The sequence below is a fragment of the Sarcophilus harrisii genome, chromosome 3 (genome assembly GCF_902635505.1).
Source record: "Sarcophilus harrisii chromosome 3, mSarHar1.11, whole genome shotgun sequence".
Lineage (NCBI taxonomy): Eukaryota > Metazoa > Chordata > Mammalia > Dasyuromorphia > Dasyuridae > Sarcophilus > Sarcophilus harrisii.
The window spans coordinates 577899709-577926643 of NC_045428.1; the positions used below are offsets into that span (position 1 = coordinate 577899709).

Genomic DNA, 26935 nt, shown 5'->3' on the forward strand with positions numbered 1-26935 from the left:
GCAGCACACCTAGTTGGGGGGGAGGGGGGAACGACAAGAATATATCAATGAATAGATAATTTTTCTCCTTTTGATCCAGAACTATGATTTCTTTGATAGGAAGTAATCCCAATATGGAAATTCCTTCTACCAATGCAAATTGAACAAGTTTTATCTCTTGTTTTTAATGGCTTTTTTACTTTCTAATATCTTTCCCTCTCCTCTACCTGGAGAGTCACCTCTTGCATCAAATAACAAAAAAGAAAAACAAACTGTTATATGAATGTGAGCTATTAATTATCTATGGAAGATGCCCTCCCTAAAGTGGTCCCTGCTGGTTGGTCCATTCTTGCCATTCTCATTTGTTAAAAGAAAAAAAAAGTCAGTTCAACAAAACTAATTGCCATATCAACCAATTAACATTATATTCAATGTTCCACATCCTTGGCTACCTACTTCTTTTATAACTTATTACAAGAACCAGTCTCCATTAGCCAATGCTGACTGTCACTTGACATTGCAAAGCCGGTTATTCCCCCTCTTCTTTCTATAAATATGCCGCTATGATAGAATAGAGGAGTATACAAAGTTTGATTAAGACACAATCCTTTAGAAGGATAAGAACCATATCTGTTGTCTCCAACTCTTTGTGATCCCATTTGGGGTTTTCTTGGCAAAGATACTGGAGTAGTCTGCCATTTCTTTCTCTAGCACATTTTCCAGATGAGGAGACTGAGGTAATAAGGGTGAAGTGACTTGGCCAGGGTCCCACAGCCAGTTCCTGTCCAAGTTCAGATTGGAATTCAAATTCTCCTGCCTCCAGGGCTGGTGCTCATTCCACCACACCAACCATCTGTCCAAGAAATAGATATCTACAAAGATTGGAACTGAACCTTTTCATTGATATAAAGGAATACCAAGTGAGGAAACTACCATGGGATGGTACCTTTTCTCCATTTTAGAATCTTAGAGAAGAGCCTGAATCACTGAGAAATTGAGAGATTTGCCTACAACCACCCAGCCAGTGGATGTCATAGACAGAATTTGTTGAGTTATTTTTCTCAATTGTTATTTTATTTTTCCTAATACCTGTAAAGATAGTTTTCAACATTTATTTTTGTAAGACTTTGTGTTCCAAATTTTTCTCCTTCCCTCCCTTCCCTCCTCCTCTGCAAGACAGCAAATAATTTGATATAGGTTATGCTTCAATCCACATTTATGGTTCTTTCTTTGGATGCAGATGGTATTTTCTAAACCAAATCTATTCAAATTGTCTTGAATCACCAAATTGCTGAAAAGGTCAAATCCAGCACAGTTGATCATCACATGATCTTGCTCTTACTGTGTTCAGTGTTTTCCTGTCTCTGCTTACTTCACTCAGCATCAGTTCATCTAAGTCTTTCCGGACTTGTCTGAAATCAGCCTGCTCATCATTTCTTATAGAACAATCATATTCCATTTCATTCATATACCATAACTGATGGGCAAACTCTCAATTTCCAATTCCTTGCCTTTACAAAAAGGGCTGCTACAAACATTTTTGCACAAGTGGATCCTTTCCCCTTGTTTATGATCTCTTTGGGATACAGGATCAAAGGGGATGCACAGCTATGGCCCTTGGCATGGTTCCAAATTTCTCAGAGACAGAATTTGGTTTTGTTTCCCCTTTATTAAAACTTTTTATTTTTCGAAACATATGCGTGGACAATTATTCAACATTAGCCCTTGCAAAATCCTGTGGTCCAATTTCCCCCCTTCCCTCTCCCCCCCCTTTGATGACAAGTAGTCCAATATATGTTGAACATGGTAGAAATATATTGAATTTAAAATATATTGCCACAAGATAAAATATATCTTGCCACAGAAGAAAAATAAAATCAAGCCAGAAAAAAAAAAGAAACCAAATAAAATGCAAGCAAACAACAGCAAAAAGAGTAAAAATGCTATGTGGTGTTCCACATTCAGTTCCCACAGTCCTCTCTCTGGGTGTAGATGGCTCTCTTCATCACTAAGCAATTGGAACTGGTGTGTATCATCTCAGAGACAGAATTTGAACCCAGCTCTATACCTCCTATATCACAGCGATGACTACAATGATCAATGGTTTGCTGCTTTAGACATCAATAAGGTGTAGGAAAATAAGGGATGGAGACATTGAAAGGTCAGCGTGACAGCCTTTCAGGTCGTAGGAAATGTGAGCCTTGAATAAATAACTCAATTGCTTGTGGGCTTGGACTGCTCCAATATTTTGTCCCCAGTGAGTCATGTCTGCATAATGCTCAGCAGGATTCTGGGAAGTGTAACCGGTCAGATTATCATCAGTAAGGAAGGTGTAGTACCTGATTTAGGAAAGCCACTTCTGAATCAGGAAGGATTATAAGAAAAAAGAGGCTGGGGTCTGTCTGTCTCCTGCCTGGAAATCACAAATATTGGAACCAAGCCTTAAAAGGAAGGGCTTCTTCCAATTCTAATCTAGGAATCCTTGCCCTTGCTAAAGCCGAGCCGGGGACTGAAGGTGGTGAAAGACGGTAGCTGCTTGCTGGAGACAGAATCTGGGGAGTCCAGCAGAGAGAGGCGCGGGGCTTTGTGTTCCTTGGCCATGTTTGTTTTTCAGAAGGCAGGATGCTATTAGAAGAATGAGCCCGGGGGGAAATGGCCGTGCTTGGTAAATGAATTAGAGAAATGCCAAAGCAAATGCTGTGTGAGGTTCAAGGAGTCGGGGTGAGGGGAGATCATCCTGACAGTGGTGATCTAGGAAGGCTTCATGGAAAAGATGGCTTCCATAGGTAGAGATTCACAGGTGGAAAAGAAGAAAGGATGTTCCAGACATCAGAACAGTGTATGCAGAGATTCTGAGGCAGGAAAATAGACCCTGCTGAGGGGACAGAGAAAAGAGTAGTTTGACCGGGATAGCTCTTGTTGGAGAGAAAAATGCCAAAGATAGGAGGTGACCACTTGGGGAAGGTCTGGAATTCTAGGCAAAGGAAATTGAACTTTATTTTAGCTTAGCAATCCTGTTTTAACAAGTGTCTACCAATGGCGGGCATTGTGCTGAGGCTCTCGGAGTACAAAGACAAAAACTTAACAGCTTCTGCCCTCAAAATGCTAGTTTTCTTGGGGGTTAACAGCTCCAACACAGATAAAGGCAAAGCCCATGCAAAAACAGAGACCATTTCAGCAGCAAGGAAAAGTCACTGACAACTAGTTAGTTAAGGAAAGGTATGATGTAGGAGGTAGCACTTGATTTAAGTCTCCCCAAAAGAAGAGGTAAAAGGAAAAGGCATCCCCACCAGCTGGATAATGGCTGAAGAAGTTGTGGTATATGAATGTTATGGAATATTATTATTCTGTAAGAAACAATCAGCAGGATGATTTCAGAATGGCCAGGAGAGACTGACATGAACTGATGCTGAGTGAAGTGAAAAGAACCAGGAAATCATTATATATGGCAATATCAGAATTGATCATCGTATAATATTGATTATTATAGATTAATCGATGATCAATTCTGATGGACGTGACTCTTGTCAACAATGAGATGATTTAGGCCAGTTCCTATGGTCTTGTGATGAAGAGAGCCATCTGTACCCAGAGAGAGGATTGTGGGAATTGAGTGTGGATTACAACATAGTATTTTTACTTTTTGTTGTTTGCTTGCATTTTGTTTTCTTTTTCATTTTTTCCCTTTTTAATCTGATTTTTCTTGTGCAGCAAGATAATTGTGGAAATATATAGAAGAACTGCACATGTTTAACATATATTGGATTGCTTGCTGTCTGGGGGAAGGGGTGGAGAGAAGGGAAGGAGAAAAAAAATGAAACACAAGCTTTTGCAAGAGTGAATTGTAGAGGGCTGGAACTCTGGAGAAGTATACTTGAAACAAGGTGTTAACTCAGCGGAATTGATGAGATTTTCTAGTTCACATATATACTTAGTATGCTGTAATGATGTAATTACAATAAGGGATATAAGGGCTAAGAAGCACTTCATGAGTAAGGGAGTGTCCTGATCCGATTTGCATGCAAGTATTATTATGAAAGCATTCTGAGTAATGGGCAGAGACCTACAAGAAAAGTAGACTGGTTATCCTGGATCTTGGTTGTCTGTCCTTCAAATGATCATGACAAAAGCTTTTTTCTAAAGTTTATTTCAAAGTAATACGATGTCAAAAGTAACCCAAATTATATCTTCCATTCATGTGACTTTAAAAGTTTTTTTTTAAATATCTAAATATCTTATGAATCGGGACCATGATTAAGAAATAAATGTGAAATTGATTTGGGGGTATGCCCCTCCAGTTCTGGTTTCTCACCTCAAGGAAAAAAAGCAGAATGTCAGATCTGTAAGGAACTTTAAAGAACATCTGCTTCCTCCTTTTAATTTTATTGAAATCTAAGGAGTTCTCAAAATAATACTTGAGTTCTTTTGTTTCCACAGCATGTTTATTTCCAAATATAACCCTCTTTCATCCCTCTACATTGAACCACCCTTTGCATTAAAAAGAGAAAAAAACCAGTTCTACAAAAATAATCCATCATGCATCATGGCTAAGAGCATAGATAATATTCTTTACCCATAGTCCTCCACCTCTTCATTGAAGAAGGTGTATTTTTCTTCTTCTGGGCTAGAACTGAAGTAACTTTTACTGAATCCAAGTAGTTTGTGGCTGAGTGTGTACTATTTAGTAATTTAATTAAATAAGCATTTATTAAGCACTATCTGAAAGTATGGCGCAGTGGAGAAAATACGGTCTTGGGGTCAGGAAGAGTTGTAGCTATGACCCTGGACAAAACATTTCATCCCTCGGTGCCCTGAGTAGGACATTTTATAAGTTAAGAAATATATTAATGTTATAATAAAGAGTGGTAGCAAGTATTCATGACCTCAGATGGCATTTCAGTCCACCATTTTTGTGCCTGGATGGGCAAAAATCTTGAATGGCAGCTGAAACCCTTGGCCTTGGGGACAGAGGCCATAGTAAAAGGTATGGGTGGGGCTGGGACTTGGGTGGCTTCTTCCCTGCCCATGGCTCTTACTGCACCAGAAGATATACAAATAAATATAAGACACTTTACTTTGGAAAAGACTTGAAGTTTGCTTGTGGAAGTAGGTGATGGAATGGTTGGAACTTGTGAAGGGGTTCAGTTTTCTATTCATTGTTTCTCTTGAGGAAATCTTGAATAAGCAAACTGGAAATTCTTCTGATAATCAAATTGTTCCCTAATGTATTCGTTCAGTTGGAAAAAATTTGCATTTTCAGAACAAGCATTATAGCAGAACAGACTGTATAATTGTTCATGAGCCCCCATTGGGTGTGTTCCCCAATATAATTTGACCAGTTAATAGCTTCCCAGTATCAACTAACCAATGAACACAAATTAACTTTGGCAAAAGAATATGTACTGAAAAGATATAGCAAGGATGAAAATAAAAAAATTTAAAAATCCCTGAACTAGGGTTCATGCTCCCCTACAAACATTCAGTCACTGAAGAGAGTAGATTCAAATTTAAAGTATTTTATTACCAAATATTTCCCTCCTTCCAACCTGGAGACAAGGTACGTTTTGGCCTTGGGAGTCCTTTTCTGCCTTTGTAGAATCCCCACCCCGTTGACTTCTGGGTGTGTTGCATGGCAGATGGACAAGTTATGGCCTTGCTTGAAGGTGTTTCCTCTGCTAGGCTGAATCAAGCAGTCCACTTCTTAGGACTAGCTCCTTACTAGATACTGCTGCTACTGGCTCTGGTTGATGAGGAGACTTCTGATGATTCTTTTTTTCCTTTTTTTTTTTTTTGGTAGCTTTTTATTTACAAGTTACATGCATGGGTAATTTTTCAGCATTGACAGTTGCCAAACCTTTTGTTCCAACTTTTCCCCTCCTTTCTCCCACCCCCCATCAATACATGTTAAGTATGTTAAAGTATAAGTTAAATACAATATATGTATACCTGTCCAAACAGTTATTTTGCTGTATAAAAAGAATTGGATTTTGAAATGGTGCACAATTAGCCTGTGAAGGAAATTAAAAATGCAGGTGAACAAAAACAGAGGGATTGGGAATTCTATGTAGTGGTTCATAGTCATATCCTAGAGTTCTTTCCCTGGGTGTAGCTGGTTCAGTTCATTACTGCTTTATTGGAACTGATTTGGTTTATCTCGTTGCTGAGGATGGCCTGGTCCATCAGAATTCATCATCATATAGTATTGTTGTTGAAGTACTAATGATCTCCTGGTCCTGCTCATTTCACTCAGCATCAGTTCATGTCAGTCTCTTCAGGCCTTTCTGAAATCATCCTGTTGGTCATTTTTTACAGAACAATAATATTCCATGGCATTCATAAACCACAACTTATTCAGTCATTCTCCAATTGATGGGCATCCGCTCAGTTTCCAGTTTGTAGCCACTATGAAAAGGGCTGCCACAAACATTCTTGCACATACAGGTCCCTTTCCCTCCTGCTGGATCGAAGGGTATGCACAGTTTGATAACTTTTTGACCATAGTTCCAAATTGCTCTCCAGAATGGCTGGATGCACAATTCCACCAACAGTGTATCAGTATCCCAGTTTTCCCACATCCCCTCCAACATATTCCGCATTATCTTTCCCTGACATTCTAGCCAATCTGACAGGTGTATAGTGATATCTCAGACTTGTCTTAATTTGCATTTCTCTGATTAATAATGACTTGGAGAATCTTTTCATATGGCTGACTTCTGATAATTCTTCTGATGTTTTAAACTTTTCAATAGCCTAACTTGGTCTGTCCCTCTATGATTAAAAAAGAATAACCACAGGGACAGCTAATTGGTATAGTAGATAGAGCACTAGCCTTAAAGTCAGGAAGAACTGAGTTTAAATCTGATCTCAGACACCACTTCCTAGCTGTGGGACTCTGGGTAAGTCACTTAACTCCAATTACTTCAGAAAAAAAAAAAGGAAAAAGAAAAAGAAAAAAACAACCACAAAGAAATGAAAGAAAGAGAATGTATTTGTGAATACATGGTGCCTGGGTAGGAGTAGAAGGCCCCAAACTCTCCCAACTGGAAGCCAATACCAGTTTTTGCCTTCCTGGCTACCAAGGAAGAGAGTTGGGGGATGCTCTTCTCAAACTTCTTGGATATGTGCTCACCTTTATTTCAGTCACACATTAAAAGGCTTTCTGTAATCATTCAATGAATCCACAAGAAACACTCAAAAGATATCTTCAAGTATTTTTTCCCCTCAACAATGTTTTCCCAAACATATGTAAAGATAATTTTCAACATTCATTTGTGTACCAAATTTTTTTCTCCCTCTCCCCCCCAAGAAAACAAACAAGTTTATATAGATTATACATATACCAATCCTTTTAAATATTTTCGTATTTGTCATATTTGGGAAAAATCAGACCAAAAGGGACAAAATCCTGAGCAAGCAAGCAAACAAATAAAGATGAAAATACTCTGCTTCGATCCACATTCAGTCTCCATAGTTCTCTCTCTGAATGCGGATGGCATTTTCTACCCCAAATCTTTTGGAACTGCCCTGAATCACTGCATTGTTGGGAAGAGCCAAGTCCATCACAGCTGATCATCACATGATCTTCTTGTTACCGTATACAGTGTTCTCTTGGTTCTGTTCACTTCCCTCAGCATCAATTCATGGAAGTCTTTCCAGGCTTTTCTGAAATCAGTCTGCTCATCATTTCTTATAGAAGAATAATATTCCCTTCAAGTGTTCAGATGCAGGGATCAGGGCCCCTCCATTACTCCATGGCTGAAAGGAGTTTCCCCAGATCTTCAGCATGCTTTCAGGATCTTCTCCCTACCCCCATTAAACCAAAATGAAAAACTCAGGTCCCTGTCCTCAAGGAGTTTATAGTTTAGTAGTGGGGGTTGTTCACAGCTACTTTCACTTGGCAGATGTAAGACAGAGAAAATCCAAGTAGGCTTCGTGGAAGAGAATTCATGTAGGTCGGACCATCTGGGTCGTCCTACTTGGATGTTCTATTGAGGCCATGGGAATGGACAACCAGAGCTCTGGGTCATAGTGGGCATAAAGGGGCAATCTGGGTCATTAATTGTGAAAAGCAGAGAAGAAAGGGGCAATGGGATCTTGGACAGCCCCAAGAGAGGCTAAGCTTCCAGGAGTAAGGAGGGTAGAGTCCCTCAGTCCTCTGCCCTGGACAGAATCCTCCTGGAGTATTGCATTGAGCTTTGAGCACTCCAAAGGGCCCAAATTGCAAAGGGGGAGATTAAGGGTTAACGTCCAGACAAATTTCATAACGATAAGCACTATCCCAAATAGAATGGTGCCCTACAAGATGGGGTGAGCTCCCCTTCTCGGTGGTCTTCAAGAAGAGGCTCGCTGTCTGTATGTCAGGTTGGTGGGAATTCTGGTTTGAGGAGGAATTGGATGAGGTGTTCTTTAAGGTCTCTCCCAATCTTACAGTTTTCTGGCTGGGTGACTTCTCCAGGGTAGTGGATCCCCATCTCAGGTTAAATAATACCCACTTGCCTTCCTTCTATTCCTTCATCTTGCAGAAGAAGGATGGGGGCTGGACAAAGAGCGAATTACTATTTTTCCTTTTTCAAAAAATGACAATCAGACTTGAAGAATAAGGGAAAAGCCCTGAAGTCAGGAGGACATGAGTTCAAATCTGGTCTCAGACACTTAATAGTTCCTAGCTGTGTGAACCTGGGCAAGTCACTTAAACCCAATTGTCTCAGCAAAAAAAGAAAAAAAGGAGAAAAAAAATAAGGGAAAAACTCCTTCCAAAGAAAATGGCATTTGTAGGGGAATGACCCCCCCACAAAGGAAACATGTAATTAGCCTCTGCTGGTGCACAGAATGGGAAGGCTTCCAGCTTAGCCAGCCAGCATTCCTGCTGAAATAGCACTGACCCAAGTCTCTCTGGAATGTCTCTAGATGACCAATGGAACGGGGATGCTGGTGGCCATGGCTCGGCCTGGTCCTCGGGCCCACCGGCCTTCCTCCTGGCCCGCGTTTTCTGCTCTGACAAGGCGGGACCAGCCCGGGCTGCTTAGAGAGAAGGAGCCAGTCCAGGGAGGGGGTGAGAGGAAAGGGATGGAAGAAGCTCAAGGGGAGGGAGAAGCACCAATGGGACCCCCATCCTCCCCCTCCCATCCGAGAGGGATCAAAGCGGTCTGGGGCCTCCGCAGCAGCCAATCCAGGTAATGGAAAATGTGGTTGAATGCAGACAAATCTGAAATAATAAGTCTGGGGCTTTGAGCCAGGGGGATAGAATGCAGATGAAACAGGCCAGCCAGAGAATGGGGCTGCCCTGGGAAGGGAGCCCGGCACCGGCTTTAGCTGAAAACCTCTGGAGACTTTGAGGCGAGGGAGTCTGGGTCTCCTACAGGTCGGTGGAAGATGCCCAAGGGACACAGTGCCATGATGATGGAGAGAAAAACGTCCCCTTCGTTGACTCGGAGGCAGGAGAACCGCACAGTGGGCCCGGGAGAAGCCTCGACTCACCCTAGTCAGAAATAGCTTTCAAGAGATCATTCTCCCCTTTATCCTTCTGAGGCTAGCTTAGGCAGAACCCCAAAGTTACTACCCTGGCTCTGGAAACATGGCCTGAAGAGGCAGAGAAGGGTCCGACATCTTGGGGGAGGGGGAAAACAGGGTGAGATCGAGGTAAGGGAGATGACATTTGTCACGTTCTGTTCAATGAGATTTACTGGATAGGATCCTGGCTAGGAGTTAGGAAGATCAGGTTCAAATCCAGTCTCAGATACTTACTACTTGTGTGACCTTGGGCACTGTTTGCCTCAGTTCCCTCATCTGTAAAATGGGAATCATAACGTCACTTACCTCGCATAGGGCTGTTGTGAGGATCAAATCTGATAATAATTGCAAAGGTGCTTAGCATACAGTGTTAGATAAATGCTAGCAAAAGATAAAAGATATATATTTTTTAATAAGGATAGACTCGAATTCAATCCCACCTCTGACCTTTACTAGCTTCGAAATTCTGGGCAAGTCACTCAACCTTTGTCAGCCTCAGCTTCCTCATCTGGAAAAAGGAGTCAATAATAACACCCACTTCCTAGGCTCCTTGTGAAGATCAAATGAAATAATGTGTTAAGCACTTTTGTAAAATTTAAATTGACATTATATAAATATTGGAGATTGTTTTTATGATTTGTGATTCTCTGAACAGGACACTCTGGACTGCCTGTGTCCCACAGCTGGAATGCCTTCCCTTCTCATATCTATTCCTCAGGCAGGGATTTAATATATATATTAAATACATATACACACACACACACACACACACACACACACACACATAAAGACTTAGCTCCAGTACCACTTCAACTACAAATCACTCACCCAGTATTAAAGCACCCCCTCTTTCCCCCACCCATGTCAGGCAAAAAAACATCCCTGTTTTAGGAGGAACTTTCCCCTTTATGGGGAAAACCATGTATATGCATGGAGGATACAAGTAGATCCAACTGATACAAGATAACAAACAGATAAAAGGGAAAAACCAACCACTGGAGTCTCCTCCTCCAAGGCATTTCCTAGTTCCCCTTATTGTTAATGTTCCTTTCCCTGTTACTTTGTCTTTATTTCTTATCATAGATTTACTTATTATATATTATTATATTATACTAATATATTGCTATATAATATATTACATCTATGTTATATAGATGTAATATGTTATGCTCTATAGTATTATCAGTAAATATTTACTGATATATCTTATGCTATTATATCAGTTATATTAGTATATTATACTGTATTACTATATTATTTGTTCTATTATTAAATATTTACTTTTATATTTTCTTATCTGTCTATATCTTTTTTTATCTGTCTGTATCTTGTTTCTCTGCAGTTGACTATAAACTCCTTGAGGGAACCGTCTGTTCTCTCTTTCTTCATATGCTCTGTCCTCAGGAGGTGTTTAATATATGTTTGAGGGATGAGTTTGTTGTTATTGTTGTTGTTGTTGTTGTGACCCCTGGACTGAGCCTTAGCTCAGCGCCTGACTTGCATCTAATTGGGATGCATGTCATGAGACAAAGGGCAACCCCCCAGTCTGACACATAGTAGGCTCTTAGCTGATGTTTGTTGATTTGAGAAAGAAGATTCTAAGAGGCAGAGGAGAGGAGTAAAGGCGTTCGTTCCAGGCTTGGGGGGGCAGTCCGTTAAAGACTAAGAGAAGGGAAGGGGAATGTCCTATAGAGAGAGCGGGGACACGTGTTGTGTTGTGTTGTGTGTGTGTTGTGTATGTATGTGTTGTGTGTGTGGTGTGTGTGTGTTGTGGGGGGTGTGTGTGTGTAGGGGCACTCATCTCCCTCCTCTAAGATGGAGAATCCCTGCTCTGCATCCTCACTTGATCCCTCAGACACAATCTCTCATAGTATATTAATCAGCAAAATAGGAAAAGAAATGGAAAAAATCTGGGAGATGTTCTTCCCAGAGCCAAATCCCTGGGCATGTTTTCCAGTAAATTGGGTCATTCCCTATCTCGTATGGGATCCCGGACCTAGAGCTGGGAGGGACCTCCGAGGCCGTGTAGCCCAACCCCTTCCCCCTCATTTTACAGATGAGGGAAACTGAGGCCCAAAGAGCACCGGCGACTGGTCTCATCACCTAATCAGGCAGAATTTGAGCCCAGCTCCTCCGTCTCCTCAGGGTCAGAACCGGGTCTGCCCGGCGTTTGCCGTTCTAGTTATCCGTCTGAGAGAGTCCAGTGGGGGGCTCAGCACGTGGCCTTCTCCTGTTTGTTGTTCATTTGGAACTAAAAGAAAGAGGGAGGAAGGAAAGCTTTTGAAGCCTTTGGTTGGAGAGGCGAGGCTGCTTGGAACACATCAGGCCAGGGTCTGAGACCCCAATGGTAACCAGGTGTGTGCTGCCCCCTCAGACCCGGGGAGCCGGCGGTGGGGGCGAGGGACGGCCTCTAGTGGGCTCCCTGGGCTGGGCCCCAGCCTAAAGGCTGGCATGGCCTGTGGCGGGCTCTGGGCCAGTTCTGGGCTGTGGCTCTTCCCCCCCGGTTCCCCCTCACTTGTGACCTTTGCCTGGGGGTGGGGGTGGATGGGTCCAAAGCCATTCTAGTGTCCCCGGGGTTCCAGAGCTTCCCCAGACAGCCCCTCCCGCCCCCTCTCCAGCCCAGCCGGCTGCCAGACCTGGGACTGTTTGGGTGTTCCTGGGTGAATGAATGAAGGGCTTCCCAGTGTTTTTCCATCCCTGGGCCTGGAGTCGGTGGGAGGAGGGAGGGAGGCGGGGAGGGAGGCAAGAGGCATCTGCTTTGAATTAGACCAGGCAGCTGCTTGGCACCTCAGGAGCCAGCGGATGGGGGGTGCAGTCTGACCCCGAGCCGTTCCCCCCCCCCCCCCCCCCCCCCCCCCGGACCCAGCGGCCTCCGGTCCTCGCCGGAGCGCTCTGCCCTCACTTTCACCCCTAGATTTCCAACAGAACACTCACAAGTCAGGCTCAGAAAGGGCCCCCCCAAATTATCTGGGACGGCCCAGCCCCCTCCTTCCACAGAAAAAGACACGGATATTTAAGCGAGGAGAAGGACTTGCCGGACTTTGAGCAGGTAGCCAGTAGTAGGAGAGAGAGGATTTGAATCCAGGACCTTGGAATCAAAGCCCTCCCCTCCCCCTCTTCCTAGGCTCTGCCATACCCCAAGAACCTTGTCTGATGCCAGTTAGTCTAGTCATAACAAGCAGAGATTAAGTGCCAGGTGCCAGACGCTGGGCCTGGCTCTGCTCCCCTGGGGCAAGAAGAGGGGTCTCCCAGAGGGGGACTGAGCCAAGGGCCTTGGGAGGGGGAAGAGATTGCTCAGGAAGGACTCGGGGGCTGCCCTCTTTGGGGTACCATAAAGAAGGTCAGAAGTTGTGGTTCAGTCACCCAGTCTGATTCTTCACGACCCAATCTGGGGGTTTTCTAGGCAGAGGTACTGGAGTGGTTTGCCCTTTCCTTCTCCAGCTCATTTTACAGATGGGGAAACTGAGGCAAACAGAATGAGGTGACTTGCCCAAGGTCACACAGCTAGTCAGTGTCTGAGGCCAGATTTGAATTCGGGTTTTCTGACTCTGACACTCTAGGCCACAAAGCTGCCCTCTGGAGTCAGAAGATCTGGGTTCAAGAGTCTGCTGCTGGATACCACTTTTCTGAACCTCAGGGTTTTTCGTTAAAACAAGAGGACTGAATTAGATTGCTGCAGAGGCCCCTTCCTGCTCAAATCTAGGATTTTATGATTATTGTGTGATCTTGGGGAAAAGAATTTATCTGAGCCTCAGTTTCCTCATCTGTAAAATGAGAGGGAAGGGACTGGGTGACATGGCCTCTGAGGCCCCTTCTAGCTTTTTATTTGTGATCCTATAAAAGATAAGTGACCTGGGATCTGGTCCTGGGAAGGCTGCTGTCTGCCTGGCTTCCCTGCCTCTGCCTCGTCCCCTTCCCCCTTCTCTATCTCTGCCTTTCAGTTGTGGGAGAACCTTCTCCTTTAGCTCCTGCTCCTGGAACATGCTCAGTCTCAGATTCCTTCCCATCTCATCCCATTTCTGCCCCCCCCCCCCCCACCTGCCCATTTACTATGTTCTCTCCGCTCCTTGGGCTAAAAACTAGGAGCTGTGACCTCCCTGCCGCCTTCTCCCAGACAACACCTATGGGAGGGAGCCTTTGTTTTAGCAGGGAGAGGGGGCGGGGGCTGGGATAGAATCGGGACTTTTGTCCAGGTCTGGGTTAACTATCTCTCTGCTCCCCAGAGCTGGAGCCCAGGAAAAATGCCCAGATGGCCCCGACGCGAGGGGGTGGGGGTGGGAGGGGGGGAGGCGCAGGGGCAGGAACATGCCCGTGTGAGAGAGCAGGGGCTAGGCGGACACTGAGCTGTGCTAAGGAGAGAGAGACAGAGAGACAGAGAGACAGAGAGAGAGAGAGAGAGAGAGAGAGACAGAGACAGAGACAGAGAGAGAGAAGGGAAAGAGAGAGACAGACAGACAGACAGACAGAGGGGGGAGAGAGACAGAGACAGAGAGAAACAGAAACAGACACAGAGACACAGAGATAAAGGGAGAGACAGAGAGACAGAGACAGGGAGAGAGACAGAGACAGAGAGAGACAGACAGAGACAGACATACAAAGAGACAGAGAGATAGAGAAGAGAGAGGCAGACAGAGAGACAGAGATAGAGACAAAAAGACACAGAGACAGAGACAGAGAGACAAAGATAGAGAGAGACAGAGACAGACAGAGAGAGGTCAATATACCAGTGTGAGACCGTTGGGAAAACTGACCAACAATCTGATAACTTTGTTTGAATTCATCCTTTTTAGGAGCTAGGTACAAAGTAAGCACCATTGTTTCTCAGCTTCTGAAGCACTGCAAGGCACACTGGGACAAAGTTCCATTCACCACACCCTAGTTCAAGCTCTTCCTGGAAGGAACTCTTCTGGGTCTCAGTCCTCAGAGAAACTGGGAAGTTTGTCTTTGAGAACTGGGCTTTCTGTTCTTGGGCCGCAGTGTCCCGAGTGAGAGAAAACATAGTTCCTCCATTCTTTGCACTAGTCAGCCCCCGCCTGGAGAATTTTGTTTGGTTCTGGGAACCAAAGGGGAACGTGGACAAGCTGGAGTTAATCCAGATGCGGGCAGCCTGGCTGGCACGGGCTTAAAAAGGGCTATATGAGACAAAGTTGATTTTTTAAAATGACAGTGTAATTAAATAACGGGAGGAACTGGTTACTTAGCTTAAATAAGATTTGGGGGGAGCAGAGAGCATGACTGATGTGTTCATATTCTTGCCTGAGCCCAATGCTCTGGGCTTCTATGTTTTTAAGCTGTAAAATGCAGGGGCTGGCCAGAGGAGACATGAGAAAATATACCCCTCTTCCTTCTTTGCCGAGATGGGGGAACACTTCAGACGTTTTCGGCCTCGGTTGATGTTTTGGTTGAATCGTCCCCCACCTTTTTAATTCTCTAATACAGGGTCTAGCTGTCTGGGTAAGGGAAGGGGGTGGGTGGGTGGATGAGAATATTCAGAAATAAATGTGATATAAAAATATAGAAATTAAAATAACTATTTTTATAATTTATTATGATAGTTATTTTTAATAATATTATTTTAAATGAAAAGATTGGACCAAATGATTTTAAAGTCCTCTCAGCTATGCCATTGTATCAGTTTATGAGAAAAGTGAGGGATTTTTTTTTTAATGAGAAATAATGGTAATGGTGCCAGAAAACGGATCTGAAGTCAGGAAGTTGTTGTTCAGTCGTGTCCTACCCTCTGTGACCTCATTTGGGGTGTTCTTGGCAGATATTCTTGAAGAGGTTTGTCAGTCCTTCTCCAGATCATTTTACAGGTGAGGAAACTGAGGCAAATAGAGTGAAGTGCTTAGCTTAGCTAGTAAGCATCTGAGGTCACGTTTGAACTCAGGACTCTGGGCCTGGCACTCTGTGCACTATGGTGCTCCCCAGGGACCCAGAAGTCAAGAAGAGGAGGGAATAAATTTTACCTCTTAATACTTACTGGCTGTGTGACCACACCCCATCTCTGCGCCTCAGCTGTAAAATGTACAATAATGTGTGTAGCGCCTCCCTCACAGGCTTGGAGGAAGAGAGCGAATATAAAAGATCTTTGTAAACTTTCAAACTCCATTTAAATGTCAGCTGTTTTATCGTCACAGAGAGACAGGGTGTTAAGATCTGGTTTCATAACTCGGTTTCAGGGCTCGGAAAACCTGAATTCAAGTCAGCCATGTCTCTGTGACTCCCAGCTGTGTGACCCTGGGCAAGTCATTTCATTAAGACTATAGATTCTAGATTGGTAGTCGACCTGCTTTATTAAAAGAACTTTTCTTACTTGGGAGCTTCTTAGACTGATGAAATCACAGATCTGGAGCAAACATTTTTATCGTCATCATCCAAATGTGAAAGATTTTTTCCCTGTGGCTCCGGATGGCATCGTCTAGGACTCAAAGCCGGGCAGAAGTTGGGAAAGGGCGTTCTTAGTTCCATCTAAGGAAGGATTTTTGAGCCATTAGGGTGGCTCAATAATAAAATGGTCTGCACCATGTGCCAGTGAATTAGCCATCTTTGCAATTATTCAGATATGGGCTGGCTGACCCTCTATTGGGAATTTTCTGTACTAGACTAAGGGGTGGGATGGGTCTTGGTGAGCTCCATTCCTAGACTAACATGTCAGAGCTATATTTCTTCTGGTGAGATTTCTTCTTCATTAGGACCCGATGAGGTAAGATCAATCCTCTGGTGAACTCTGCTGTTTCTGCTGATATATAGGGTTGCTTAAGACTTGAAAGGATCACGCTGGAATTGAATTTCTTCCCCTCCCCACCTCCCACCGGAAATGGGGAAAGAGAGGGTGGCTAAAGAGTCAGTTCTCCTTTCCTGGACCTTCCCAATCCACACGCCTCACAGTACCAGTAAGGGATAAGGTACTCCTCTACATCTTGGTTCATTACTCTTCAAATCTAGCCCCTCCTTTGGTCCTTGGGTTCAGGGTCCCTTGCCAGATCAATCTAAATTTCTGTGACTTCTCCATCATTGCCTCCAGGTCTTTGAGGTACTATGCCTCATGTTGTATTGCCACAGATTACTCAGAGAAATGTTACATGTCAATTTTTTTTGCATTTTATTATTTTTTTTATTGTAGCTTTTGATTTACAAGTTATATGCATGGGTGATTTTTCAGCATTGACAATGGCCAAACCTTTCGTTCCAATTTTTCCCCTCCTTCCCCCATCCCCTTCCCCAGACAGCAGGTTGACCAATACATGTTAAATATTACATGTCATTTTGAATGATAGTCTAGGCCAGCATGCATTGGAGCCCATCAATGGTTTTCAGCTTCTTTTGCTATTCGGGCCCAAAGCCCTGCCCTATGCACCAAAGGCTCCTTGGGGAGTTATCATTTCTGACCAGTCTCAATCCAGCCCTCTCTTCTTGCTGAATTAAGCCAAATGAATTTCAATCACGGTTCCCCTACCTCAGACAAATGGGATTCTGCACCTATCCCATGCACAGCCAGAACTTCCCGGTTAATTATCTTCTTGAGGCTAGGGAAAAATACTCAACCGTCTTCCCATTCAGTCTTCTGATTCCTGTTATTTCTCCTTGGGCTGTCATAAAAAAAATTTTTTTACCCTGAGGAAGATCTCAGGGAATGGAGAATCAACCCCATTGTAATTACATCATCTCCCCCCTCCCCTAGTTAAAAAATTTACAGTCCCTGAAAAGTATTCCAGGAACAAATGTATAGTCTGCAGATATAATATACATGTGAATATATTTTCTATCCATGAAACTATACATGCAGTAGCAACTATAGATAAATTACATTCATATGGACATATAACACTACTGAATATTAACTCTCCAATAATTGGACACAATAATTGTGTATAACTGTTTGCGGTGTTTTATTGTGTCATCAAGAAATGTGGGCACCTTGAAAGAGAGGAGGGAGGAAGAAAATAGAAACTGGCTTTTTCTTTTAAAGCCCACTGAGTGGGATGTTCTTCTTGCCAGATTATCCATCATCTTCTCCCCAGCTCCCAATAATGAGAACCTCAGAGGTGGTTAAGGGGCCCATTGGATTAATGGGGGCTGGCTTGGAAACAGGAAAACCTGAGTTCAGATCCAGCCTCAAACTGAGCAGACTACCTGGGTGATTCTTGGTAAGTCATTTAACCATTTAACTTCAGTTTCCTCAACTGTAAAGTGGGGATCTTAATTGCACCTACTTCTCAGGATTGTTGTGAGGATCAAATGAGACATTTGGAAAGTGATTAGCATGGTGCCTGGGACTATATGGTAGGCGCATAATAAGTGCTTGCTCACTCCCTTTTCTGGGAAAACCCAGGCAAGGAAGCATCCTGGGAAGAGTGAAGGCTCAACTCCTCTATCTGGAAGAGGAGAGGGACTTCTCTGCCGTTTTACACCGTCAGCCCCTATCCCACCATTTTTACTTTTGGCCCCCTACAGTCTCTATTCTACCCTCCTTACTAGCTCTCTCTTTTTTTTCCCCTTGCGGCAATTGGGGTTAAGTGATTTGCCCAGGGTCACACAGCTAGGAAGTGTTAAGTGTCTGAAGTCAGCTTTGAACTCAGGTCTTCCTGACTTCAGGGCTGGTGCTCTATCCACTGCACCACCTAACTGTCCCAATTTTCCTATATCTCAAACTGAAACCTACCCCTTTGTATCTTCTACTTATTTTTCGTAGCCTGTCCTCTGGATCCAAGCAAAAGTCTAATCCCTCTAAGAGCCATTCACATCTTGAGGGTGATGATGATATTCTATCAGCTCTCCTCTTCTCCAGCTGAAATGATCCTGGTTTATTCAATCTATCCTCTGCGGTATTCTTTCTAATCTTGTCACGATCCAGGTGGCCCTCCTCTGGACAATCTCGAACATGGCAATATTATTCTAAAAATGTGGGATACATCATCATCATCATCATCATCACAAGACAGTATGATATAATAGATTTTGAGCTACTGTGTTTGAGTCAGGAAGACTTACTTTTGAATCTCACTTCAGCTGCCTTCTTGCCCTGTAAATATGGATTCTTATTCTCTTTGAACCTCAGTGTCTTAATCTGCCAAATGGGGAGAATCTCACCTGTAGAACCTGCCTTATAGTGTTGGTGGGAGTACAGAATGGAATAGCAAATACTTTGCAAACCTTAAAGCAGTGTCACTATTATCATGACTAATGACAATTAATAATGATACATTTACTATTTCTTTTATATTTAACATAATTATACATTTATTATTACAAATTACATTTTTTTTTTTTTTTTTTTTTTTTTTTTACAAATAATACATTTGCCCTTTCCCAGGGCATGCTCCTATTCTGTCCATTGTTTCAACTTTTTCCAGTAGCAGCTCATTAATCCCAACTCCCAGTTGTTTCAATACCCTGAAACTTTGTTCTGATCTTGTAACTTGAAATCATTGAGAGGAGCTGGATACTTTCTTATTCTCTCTCCCCTCATCATGGGTTTTCCCCCTTTTTAATCTTTAAAATCTAAGGATTATTCTCCCTGACAGAGAAAATGAGTAAAATAGGTGATGAGTAGTTTTAGTTTATCTTTCTCACCATGATCACTTATCATCCCATTCATTCATGGAAAACCTCCTTCTTTTCTTTGAGTTTCTTCTCACATCCAATATAAACAAGAAAAAAATACCCAATGGCCTTTTTAAAAAATGTAACCCTTAGCATTCATTAGTCAACCAGCAAACATTTATCAAACTTTTATTATAATTTTCTGGGCAATATATTAATCTCTGGGGATATAAAGAAAAAGTAGTTCCTCCCTTCAGGGAGCTTACTTTCTTCTTTTTTAAAAAATATTGTTCGTTTCCCCAGTTATATGCAAAACTTTTTTACTTTTGTTTTTAAAACATTGAGTTCTAGATTTTCTCCCTTCCTTCCTCCTTTCCCCCCCCATTAAGAAATCGATGTAAAGTTATACAAAACATTTTCATAAAAGTCAATTTCTGAAAGAAAATATAGATCTTCTCCCAAAAAAAGATCTTCAAGAAAAAATAAAATTAAAAAAGAGTATGTTTTTAATCTGTATTCAGACACAATCAATTCTTTTTTCTGGTTATGGATAGCATTTTTTCACCATTGATCCTTCAGAGTAGTCATGGAGCATTGCATTGCAGTCATTCACGCTGATCATCGCACAACATTGCTATTACTTTGTACACAGTACATTGCACTTTGCTTGAGTTCATGGAGGACTTTCCAAGTTCTTCTGGGAGAATCCTCTCATTTCCCATAGAAAATAATATTCCATCAAAATCACATACCACAGTATATTCAGCCATATCCCAGCTGATAAGCAATTCTTCAATTTCCAATTCTTTGTCCTGAGAAGAAAGCTGCTATAAATATTATATAGGTCCTTTTTCTTTTCCTTTCTAACCTCTTTGGGGAGGAGTTTACTTTTTAATATGGGAGAAAGCATAAGTAAATAGATGTATTTAAGGTACACAAAGTATCTTGGAATAGATAGAAATTAATCCTGGGTACTTGCAGGAAGATAGTAGGAGGACCTCTTATAGGTGGTGGTGTTTGAACTGAGACATGAAAGAAGCCAGAGAGGCTCCTCTAATGTCTTTTATTGGTTTTTTTTCCCTTTACATTATAGTAGTTTGTTCTCAATTTAATTTTATTCCCTCTGCATCAATTCATAAAAGTTTTCTCGTATTTCCCTATTTCACAATTTCTCATTTCTTTTGTTGTTATTGCTATTTAGTCTTTTTTTGATTGTGTTTGCTTCTTTGTGACCCCTTTCGGGTTTTCTTGGAAAAGATACTAAAGTAGTTTGCCAATTCCTTCTCTGGCTCATTTTACAAGTGAGGAAACTGAGGCAAATAGGGTTAAATGACTTGCCCTGAATCATATAGCTAATAAATATCTGAAGTCAGATCTGAAATCAGGAACTGGAGTCTTCCTGACTCCAAGCCCAGTGTACTATCCACCATGTTACCTATCTGTCCTTACTCATTTTTACATGCACTATTTAGTGATGTTCACATACTACAATTTGTCCATCCATTCTTCAATCCATATATACGTACTTTGTTTCTGATTTTTTGCTCTCACAAAGTGTTATTATGAATATTTTGGTATCTATTGAATCTTTCCCTCTGACTTTGACCTCATTGGGATACATGCCCAGTCATGGAAATGCTAGGTCAAAGATATAAACAATTTAATCACTTTTCTTGAATAATTCCGAATTGTTTTTCAGAACAGTTGGGCCGATTCATAACCAACAGAATATTAGTGTGTCTGTCTTCCCACAGTCTCTCCAATATTGATTATATCAATTTAATTTCCTACTTTAATTTGTATGTCTCATTACTGATTTAGAATATTTTAATATGGTTGATGAGAATTTGTATTTATTCTTTAAAAAAGTTTGTTCTTGTTCTTTTCCTATTGCAGAATGGCTCACAATCATTTTTATTTGCATGAATTTTTCATATCTTTTGGATATAAGATTTTTATCAGAAATATTTGATGCAAAAAACTTTCCCAATCAGCAATATCTCTTCTTAGTTTATCTGCATTGATTTTAATCATTCAAAAGCTTTTAAATTTTGTGTAATTGCAAATATCTGTCATCATTTGTCAAAGTCCTAGTCTCTTTCTCTTGTTTGATTAAGAATTCTCTCTTAGAATTGTACATATTTAACTTATATTGGATTTCTTGCTGTCTAGGGGAAGGGGGAGGGAGGTAAAGAGGGAGAAAAATTTGGAACACAAGGTTTTGTAGAGGTGAATGCTGATAACTATCTTTGCATGTATTTGGAAAAATAAAATACTTTTAAGAAAACTAAAGACTTGTCTCTTAGCCATAAGAAAGGTACAGCCTTATATTCCTATCTAATTTTTAATTATGTGACTATACACACACATAATTCATTTGAAGATTATTATAGTAGATATCTAAATATAGATATATCTATTATAGATAAGTATACATTATGGTGTGCTGTGTGTGGTATAGCATAGTGTAAAATATTAGCTTAAAATTATTTTTTGCTAAACCACTTTCCATCTTTCTCAACAATTTTTCCTGATTAGAAAGGCATAGACTCAGATTTAGAAATGAAAGGAAATGTTATTATTAAATTATTATTAATATTATTTAATAATAAATATATTACTAACATTATTATTAGAAATAAAATAACCTTAGAGGTTATTGAGTCCAGTCCTTTCCACCCCCATTTTTCTGATAAACAAAGAAAGGTCCAGATAGTAGACTAAGTTAAGTGATTTACTTGGGACCAACCACTGTGCAACCAAGTTGCCTATCCTTAGAATTTTGTGTTCTTGAGTTTACCAGCACAGGAGCGTTGCTTCTGAGTCTTGCTTATTTCTCCTTTTGGGGAGACCAGAACTCTTCATAAATCTCCACCAAGTCCTCAAAAAATCATCAGCTCTCAATGACTCTTTGGGTGTGGCCAGGGGATGATGAATGAATCTACTTTATCAGTACCATCGGTCATTCCTTAGAGTCGTCCCTCTGTGACTCACATGCTTGATCTAACCTTTATCAATCGACAACTTTTGACCAGAATCTTCCCTGTCGTCTGTTACATTCAATCAGGGGCGTGCTAGTAAATGTTTAACAACCTGCTCTCCGGAGGAGAGGAGAAAAATGAATGGATGTTGGAAACACTTTAAAATTTTATCTCCATTATTAACATTTTCCTAACACTTTATTAATCCTACACAATCATAAAACAGTAAATCAAACCCTGACTTGTACCTTTTACTGATTTCCAAGGTCTAAATGTTCACACTGAAAATTTAACCATCAACTCCTCCCTCGCCAGTTTGAGCTAGCTTCAGCACCTTACACTTAATTTTTTTCTGGTAAGTTTCTATTATACCATGTATTAAAATAATGATGTGGATTAATAGGAATTACAAAGAATTAAAGTGCAAATTATGTACAATCCTAACTAAAACTAGAATGCTTCTAATACGTTCATGAAGCAGCTAATGAAAAGCCCAAGAAAGATGATGCTCTTAATTTAATAAAGTCTTGTGCTGAACAAGGGGAAATTTTTGGTTATCATTGCTGTGGGTTTTGCCATTTTGCATCCTTTTCTCAAGCAGGAAAAAAAAAATCCTTTTGAATCTTATCTAACATACATGGAAAATAAGATTTTGAAAAAATACATGGTCTATTATAAGAGTTACTGCAAAGATATTGTCTTACGTGTTTCTCATGGGCAACAGGTTGGGGATGATACATGAAGAACGTGAATTATCACTGGTTGAATCTTTTGCTCTTCTTGAATCTTCTCAAGTATGATGTAATCATTCAGCAAAAGTATCAGTGCCCAGTACCTCATATCCCAATTGCTTTTAGCATGAGCCTCTAGAAATACACACACAATATATATATGCTTTATGTATGTATGTTATAGACATGTATATATACATACATGTTTATATACATGTACATGTGTTTCTATAGGTAATTACGCTTGTGTGTACCTCTTGAGCTGTGTACTTAAATTGGTAACATCTCATGACTGAAGGTTGTTTTTTTCTCCTGGGATTCTCCTGCCATGGAAATTGAATTCTACTCATTCATTATGTTCAGGGCAGCTAGAGAGCAAAGTGGAGAGAGTTCTGGGTTTAGAGACAGGAAGACTCATTTTCCTGGATGATGGCTGAAAGATCTGGGGTGGAAGCAAGACTGGTGACAGTCTGAGGAGGGGGCAATGCTATTCTCAGGGTTCTGGGCTGTTTCCATGAGGATCTTGGGAAAGTGGCACCCCCCCTCCCCCATTCTCACACTCTTTCTGCTGAGCTGGCTAGGTAGGTGGCAATAGGTGAGCAGTGTAGGGACAGCCCAAACTTTCTGACGAGGAGTAATTCCTTACTAATGTAGGTAATTTTTTTTTTTTTTGCCAATTTGAAAGTTCTATACAGTTCTCAATTATTATATAAATAACTGGGGGGGGGGTTGGAGGAATCATGAGAACTGTACAAAACCGTACCCATGAACTCCCTCAGACCATAGCAGTAGGTCACTGGCTGCTTCAGCTACAAGTAAATTAGCTTAGCTGAGAAGCCTTGAATTCTTGAATAGGAAGGTCTTCTGAGCTTTCTGCTTTCTAAGGAGCAGGGTCATAATCAGTACTTTTTGTGTTCAGGAAAAGCAACTCATGTAGGCAATAGCCCATAACGTGAGACTGAATGGGGGAGAGAGACAGAAACTGGGATTGTGGCAGAGAGGCCATTGCTGGAAAAGCTACTGTGGGAATATAGAAAGAGAGCTGGGATGGATGGAGGCAGAATTTACCTTAAGATACTGAAATATCGTAAATGTTGCCATTGCCCTTTAAATTCAGGGCTCTAGGGCAGAGTTCTGATCACCCAATCCTAGTTATGGATAATCAATAAGTCAGTCAAAAAAGCAAACTGTGTGAGTGCTTAAATTCAGGGCTCTAGGGCAGAGTTTTGATCACCCAACCCTAGTTATGGATAATCAATGTCAGTCAAAAAACAAACTGTGTGTGTGCTTAAATTCAGGGCTCTAGGGCAGAATTCTGATCTTCCAATCCTAGTTATGGATAATCAACGTGTCAGTCAAAAAATACACATTGAGTGATTAGCCCGTGCAGGCACTTTTTGTTAAGAACTAGGGATCCAAAGAAAAGCAAAATGTCCGCCCCAGCAAAAATAATTAGTTAGCTCATATTTTAATGGGGGAGACTATACTAAACAATTAGGTACATTTATAATATATTGAGGATAAATGGAAGTTAATATCAGAGGGAAGGGGACTAGCATCAGTGTGGGGGAGGATGAAAAGACCTCTTGTAGAAACTGGGACTTGAGCTGAATTTGGAAAGAAGCCAGGAGGCCACATTGAGGACAAGGAGCCTTCTAGGGATAGGTTCTAAGCAGTGATAAGGATAGGTTCTATTTCAATGGGAAGATGAAGCCTTATGTAACAAGGAAGCCAGCATAAATAAAAGAGAGAGGAGTGTAAGACTGGAAAACTAGGAAGGACTGGGAGGAGCTTTATATTACCAGAGAATTTTATTCTTTGTCATTTTGTTTTCTTTTTCACCTGGAGGTAATAAGGGATGCTAGATGGCACAATGGATGGAGTACCAGGCCTAGAGTCAGGAAAACCTGAGTTCAAATACAACCTTAGAGAATTGCTTGATGTGTGAACCTGGGCAAGTCACTTCATCCTGTTTGCCTCAGTTTCCTCAGCTGTAAAATGATCTGGAGAAGTAAATGACAAACCGCTCCAATATCTTTGCTAAGAAAATCCCCAATAGGGTCACAAAGGGTTGGGCAAGATTAAAATGACTGAATGACAAAAATAGGGAGCTCAAGAAAATATTGAGTCAGACCTATGCCTTAGGAAGATCATTTTGACATCTAAGTGAAGGAGGCAATGGATTGGGAAGTCGTTTGAGGCAGTTGGAAGACTTGTGATGAGCCAGGTTAGCTGAGTGGAGAGAAATGAGATATGTTGGTAAAACAGAAATAAACAATTAGACAACAGCCTGGATATGTGGAGTGAGTAAGAATGAAAATTAAGGATGATACTCAAGGTTTGAGCCTCGGCAACTGGGAGGGTGATGGGAAGCGAGTAAGATTTTGGGGAAAGAAAATGAATTCTATTTTAAGTGGATTGAGATGCCCACAGGACATCCAATTCCAGACCTCTAAAAGCCTATCGATTATGTGAGATAAAGATTTCTCGAAAGAAATTAGGGCTGGCTCTGGAGATCTAAGGTTCATCAGTTATTTTAGTCATGTCTAGCTCTTCATGATCCCATTTGGGGGTTTCTTAGCTGAGATACTTGGAGTGATTTGCCATTTCCCTCTTTGGTTCATTTTACACATCAGGAAACTGAAGCAAACAGAATTAAGGGAATCGTCCAAGGTCACAAAGGTAGTGGGAGTCTGAGGCCAGTTTTGAACTCCAGAAGCTGAGTCATTCTGACTCCAGGGCTGACACTTCATCCACTTTGCTACCTAGCTGCCCTTCATCTTCATGGAGATGGAAACCGAATCTATGGGAGCTAATTCTAGGGAGCTAGGAATAGCTTTGATTATGAAAGAGACTTTTGAAGGAAGAATTTAAATGCCCCCAGTCCCTTCTTCTTCTAGATAGAACATGTCTCATGTTCTTCTATCATTGAGGAATCCAGAGGAAGACTGAGATTCGGCCCTTGCTAGGGGATGGGGGAGGTAGACAGGGAAGAGGAAGTGGGGTTGTCGTTTGGGATAACATATTCTTTAGCTCTTATCACTTAGTAGCAAAACTGCCCCACAATCCCATTCTTTTGGAGAAACTGAAATCATCCCAGATCAGCCCTTAGTTGAATGTCTCTTGGAGGCTGGAGAAAGTGAAATTTGTATAATAAATGTAGGAGTTTGAAGAAAGGACCTTTGTCTGGGCCGGGGGCCTGGGCCATTGGTCAGTTCCTCACAGCCCCCGGCCTCTCCCAGAATGCCCCCCTCTCCTGATGAATGCCGCACTTGTCCGCAGAGCAGGTCCCGGGTCTCCCAGTCCTGGGCTTGCCTGTGTCCCCCCTCCCCTGGGTGGTATCATCATGGCCCTGACTCAGGCCCTGGGGCCTCCCGCCGGCACCTTCTGGGCCTGAGAGCCACCAAGAGAAGTTGCTCGGGGAGATCTGAGACCCTGAGTCTCACCATGTTTCTCTACTGGAGGAAGCGGGGAGCTTATGAGCTGGAGTCACTGCCCCCATCCCTGACCGAGCTGGAGTATGGGACCGTGGAGCGTTTCTCCTGGAGCTCATCCCTTGACATCATTGAGGACCTTGAAGGTAGGTGTAAGGGTAGGGAAAGAGACTATTCCCGCCCAATAATAACTCCCCCCACCAGGCTTTAAAAAGACCTTAACTGACACACCTGAAGTCCCAGCATTTATGGGAAGGATTCGATCCCTATTAAAATATAAATCTTTGGAGGGAAGGGGGAGGGGCAACTCTCACAAATTATATGGATGGATGTTCCTTTTGGGGCATTTCTTCCCAAGGATCCCACCCCACTCCTAAATGAAACCTTCTCTTATAACAAGGCGGTAACCAAAACAAGCCCACATCCATCTCATTCTGCACTGACTATGCTCCCTCACCTGTTGATTCCACCATAGGGGGAGGGGTGGGCTCTTATTTTTACCCACAGACTTATTATTGCTCATTATGAGGAATGAAGATTATCAGATTCTTTTCCCTGAGAGGAGGGAAGGGAGAGAGCCCCAGATCACTGGGAGCCCAAAGAAAATAGAGGACCGCAGAAAGGGGGGAGGAAGTCATCCCCTTCAGGGCTGGATTTCATCCTTACAGTCTGACCGCATCCCAAGGGCCTTTAGCATGGAGCCTGTCAGACTGTAAAACAGAGCTAGGAGGAGAGAGGAGCCAGGGCTAGTGGG

General features: G+C 42.0%; 1 protein-coding gene across 2 annotated transcripts in view; it reads left to right on the forward strand.

The window, feature by feature from the left end:
- Positions 1 to 26935, forward strand: part of LOC116422856 — a 64950-nt gene that overhangs the window by 19159 nt on the left and 18856 nt on the right. The window contains exon 1 of one of the 2 annotated variants that reach the window (XM_031962948.1): positions 25481 to 26327. The exons of the other annotated variant lie outside the window; for it this stretch is intronic. Within the exon in view, the coding sequence (XP_031818808.1) occupies positions 25991 to 26327 (337 nt within the window). The 5' untranslated portion in view covers positions 25481 to 25990. Of the gene's footprint in view, positions 1 to 25480; positions 26328 to 26935 lie in introns of those variants that run through there. 2 annotated transcript variants of the gene reach the window in all.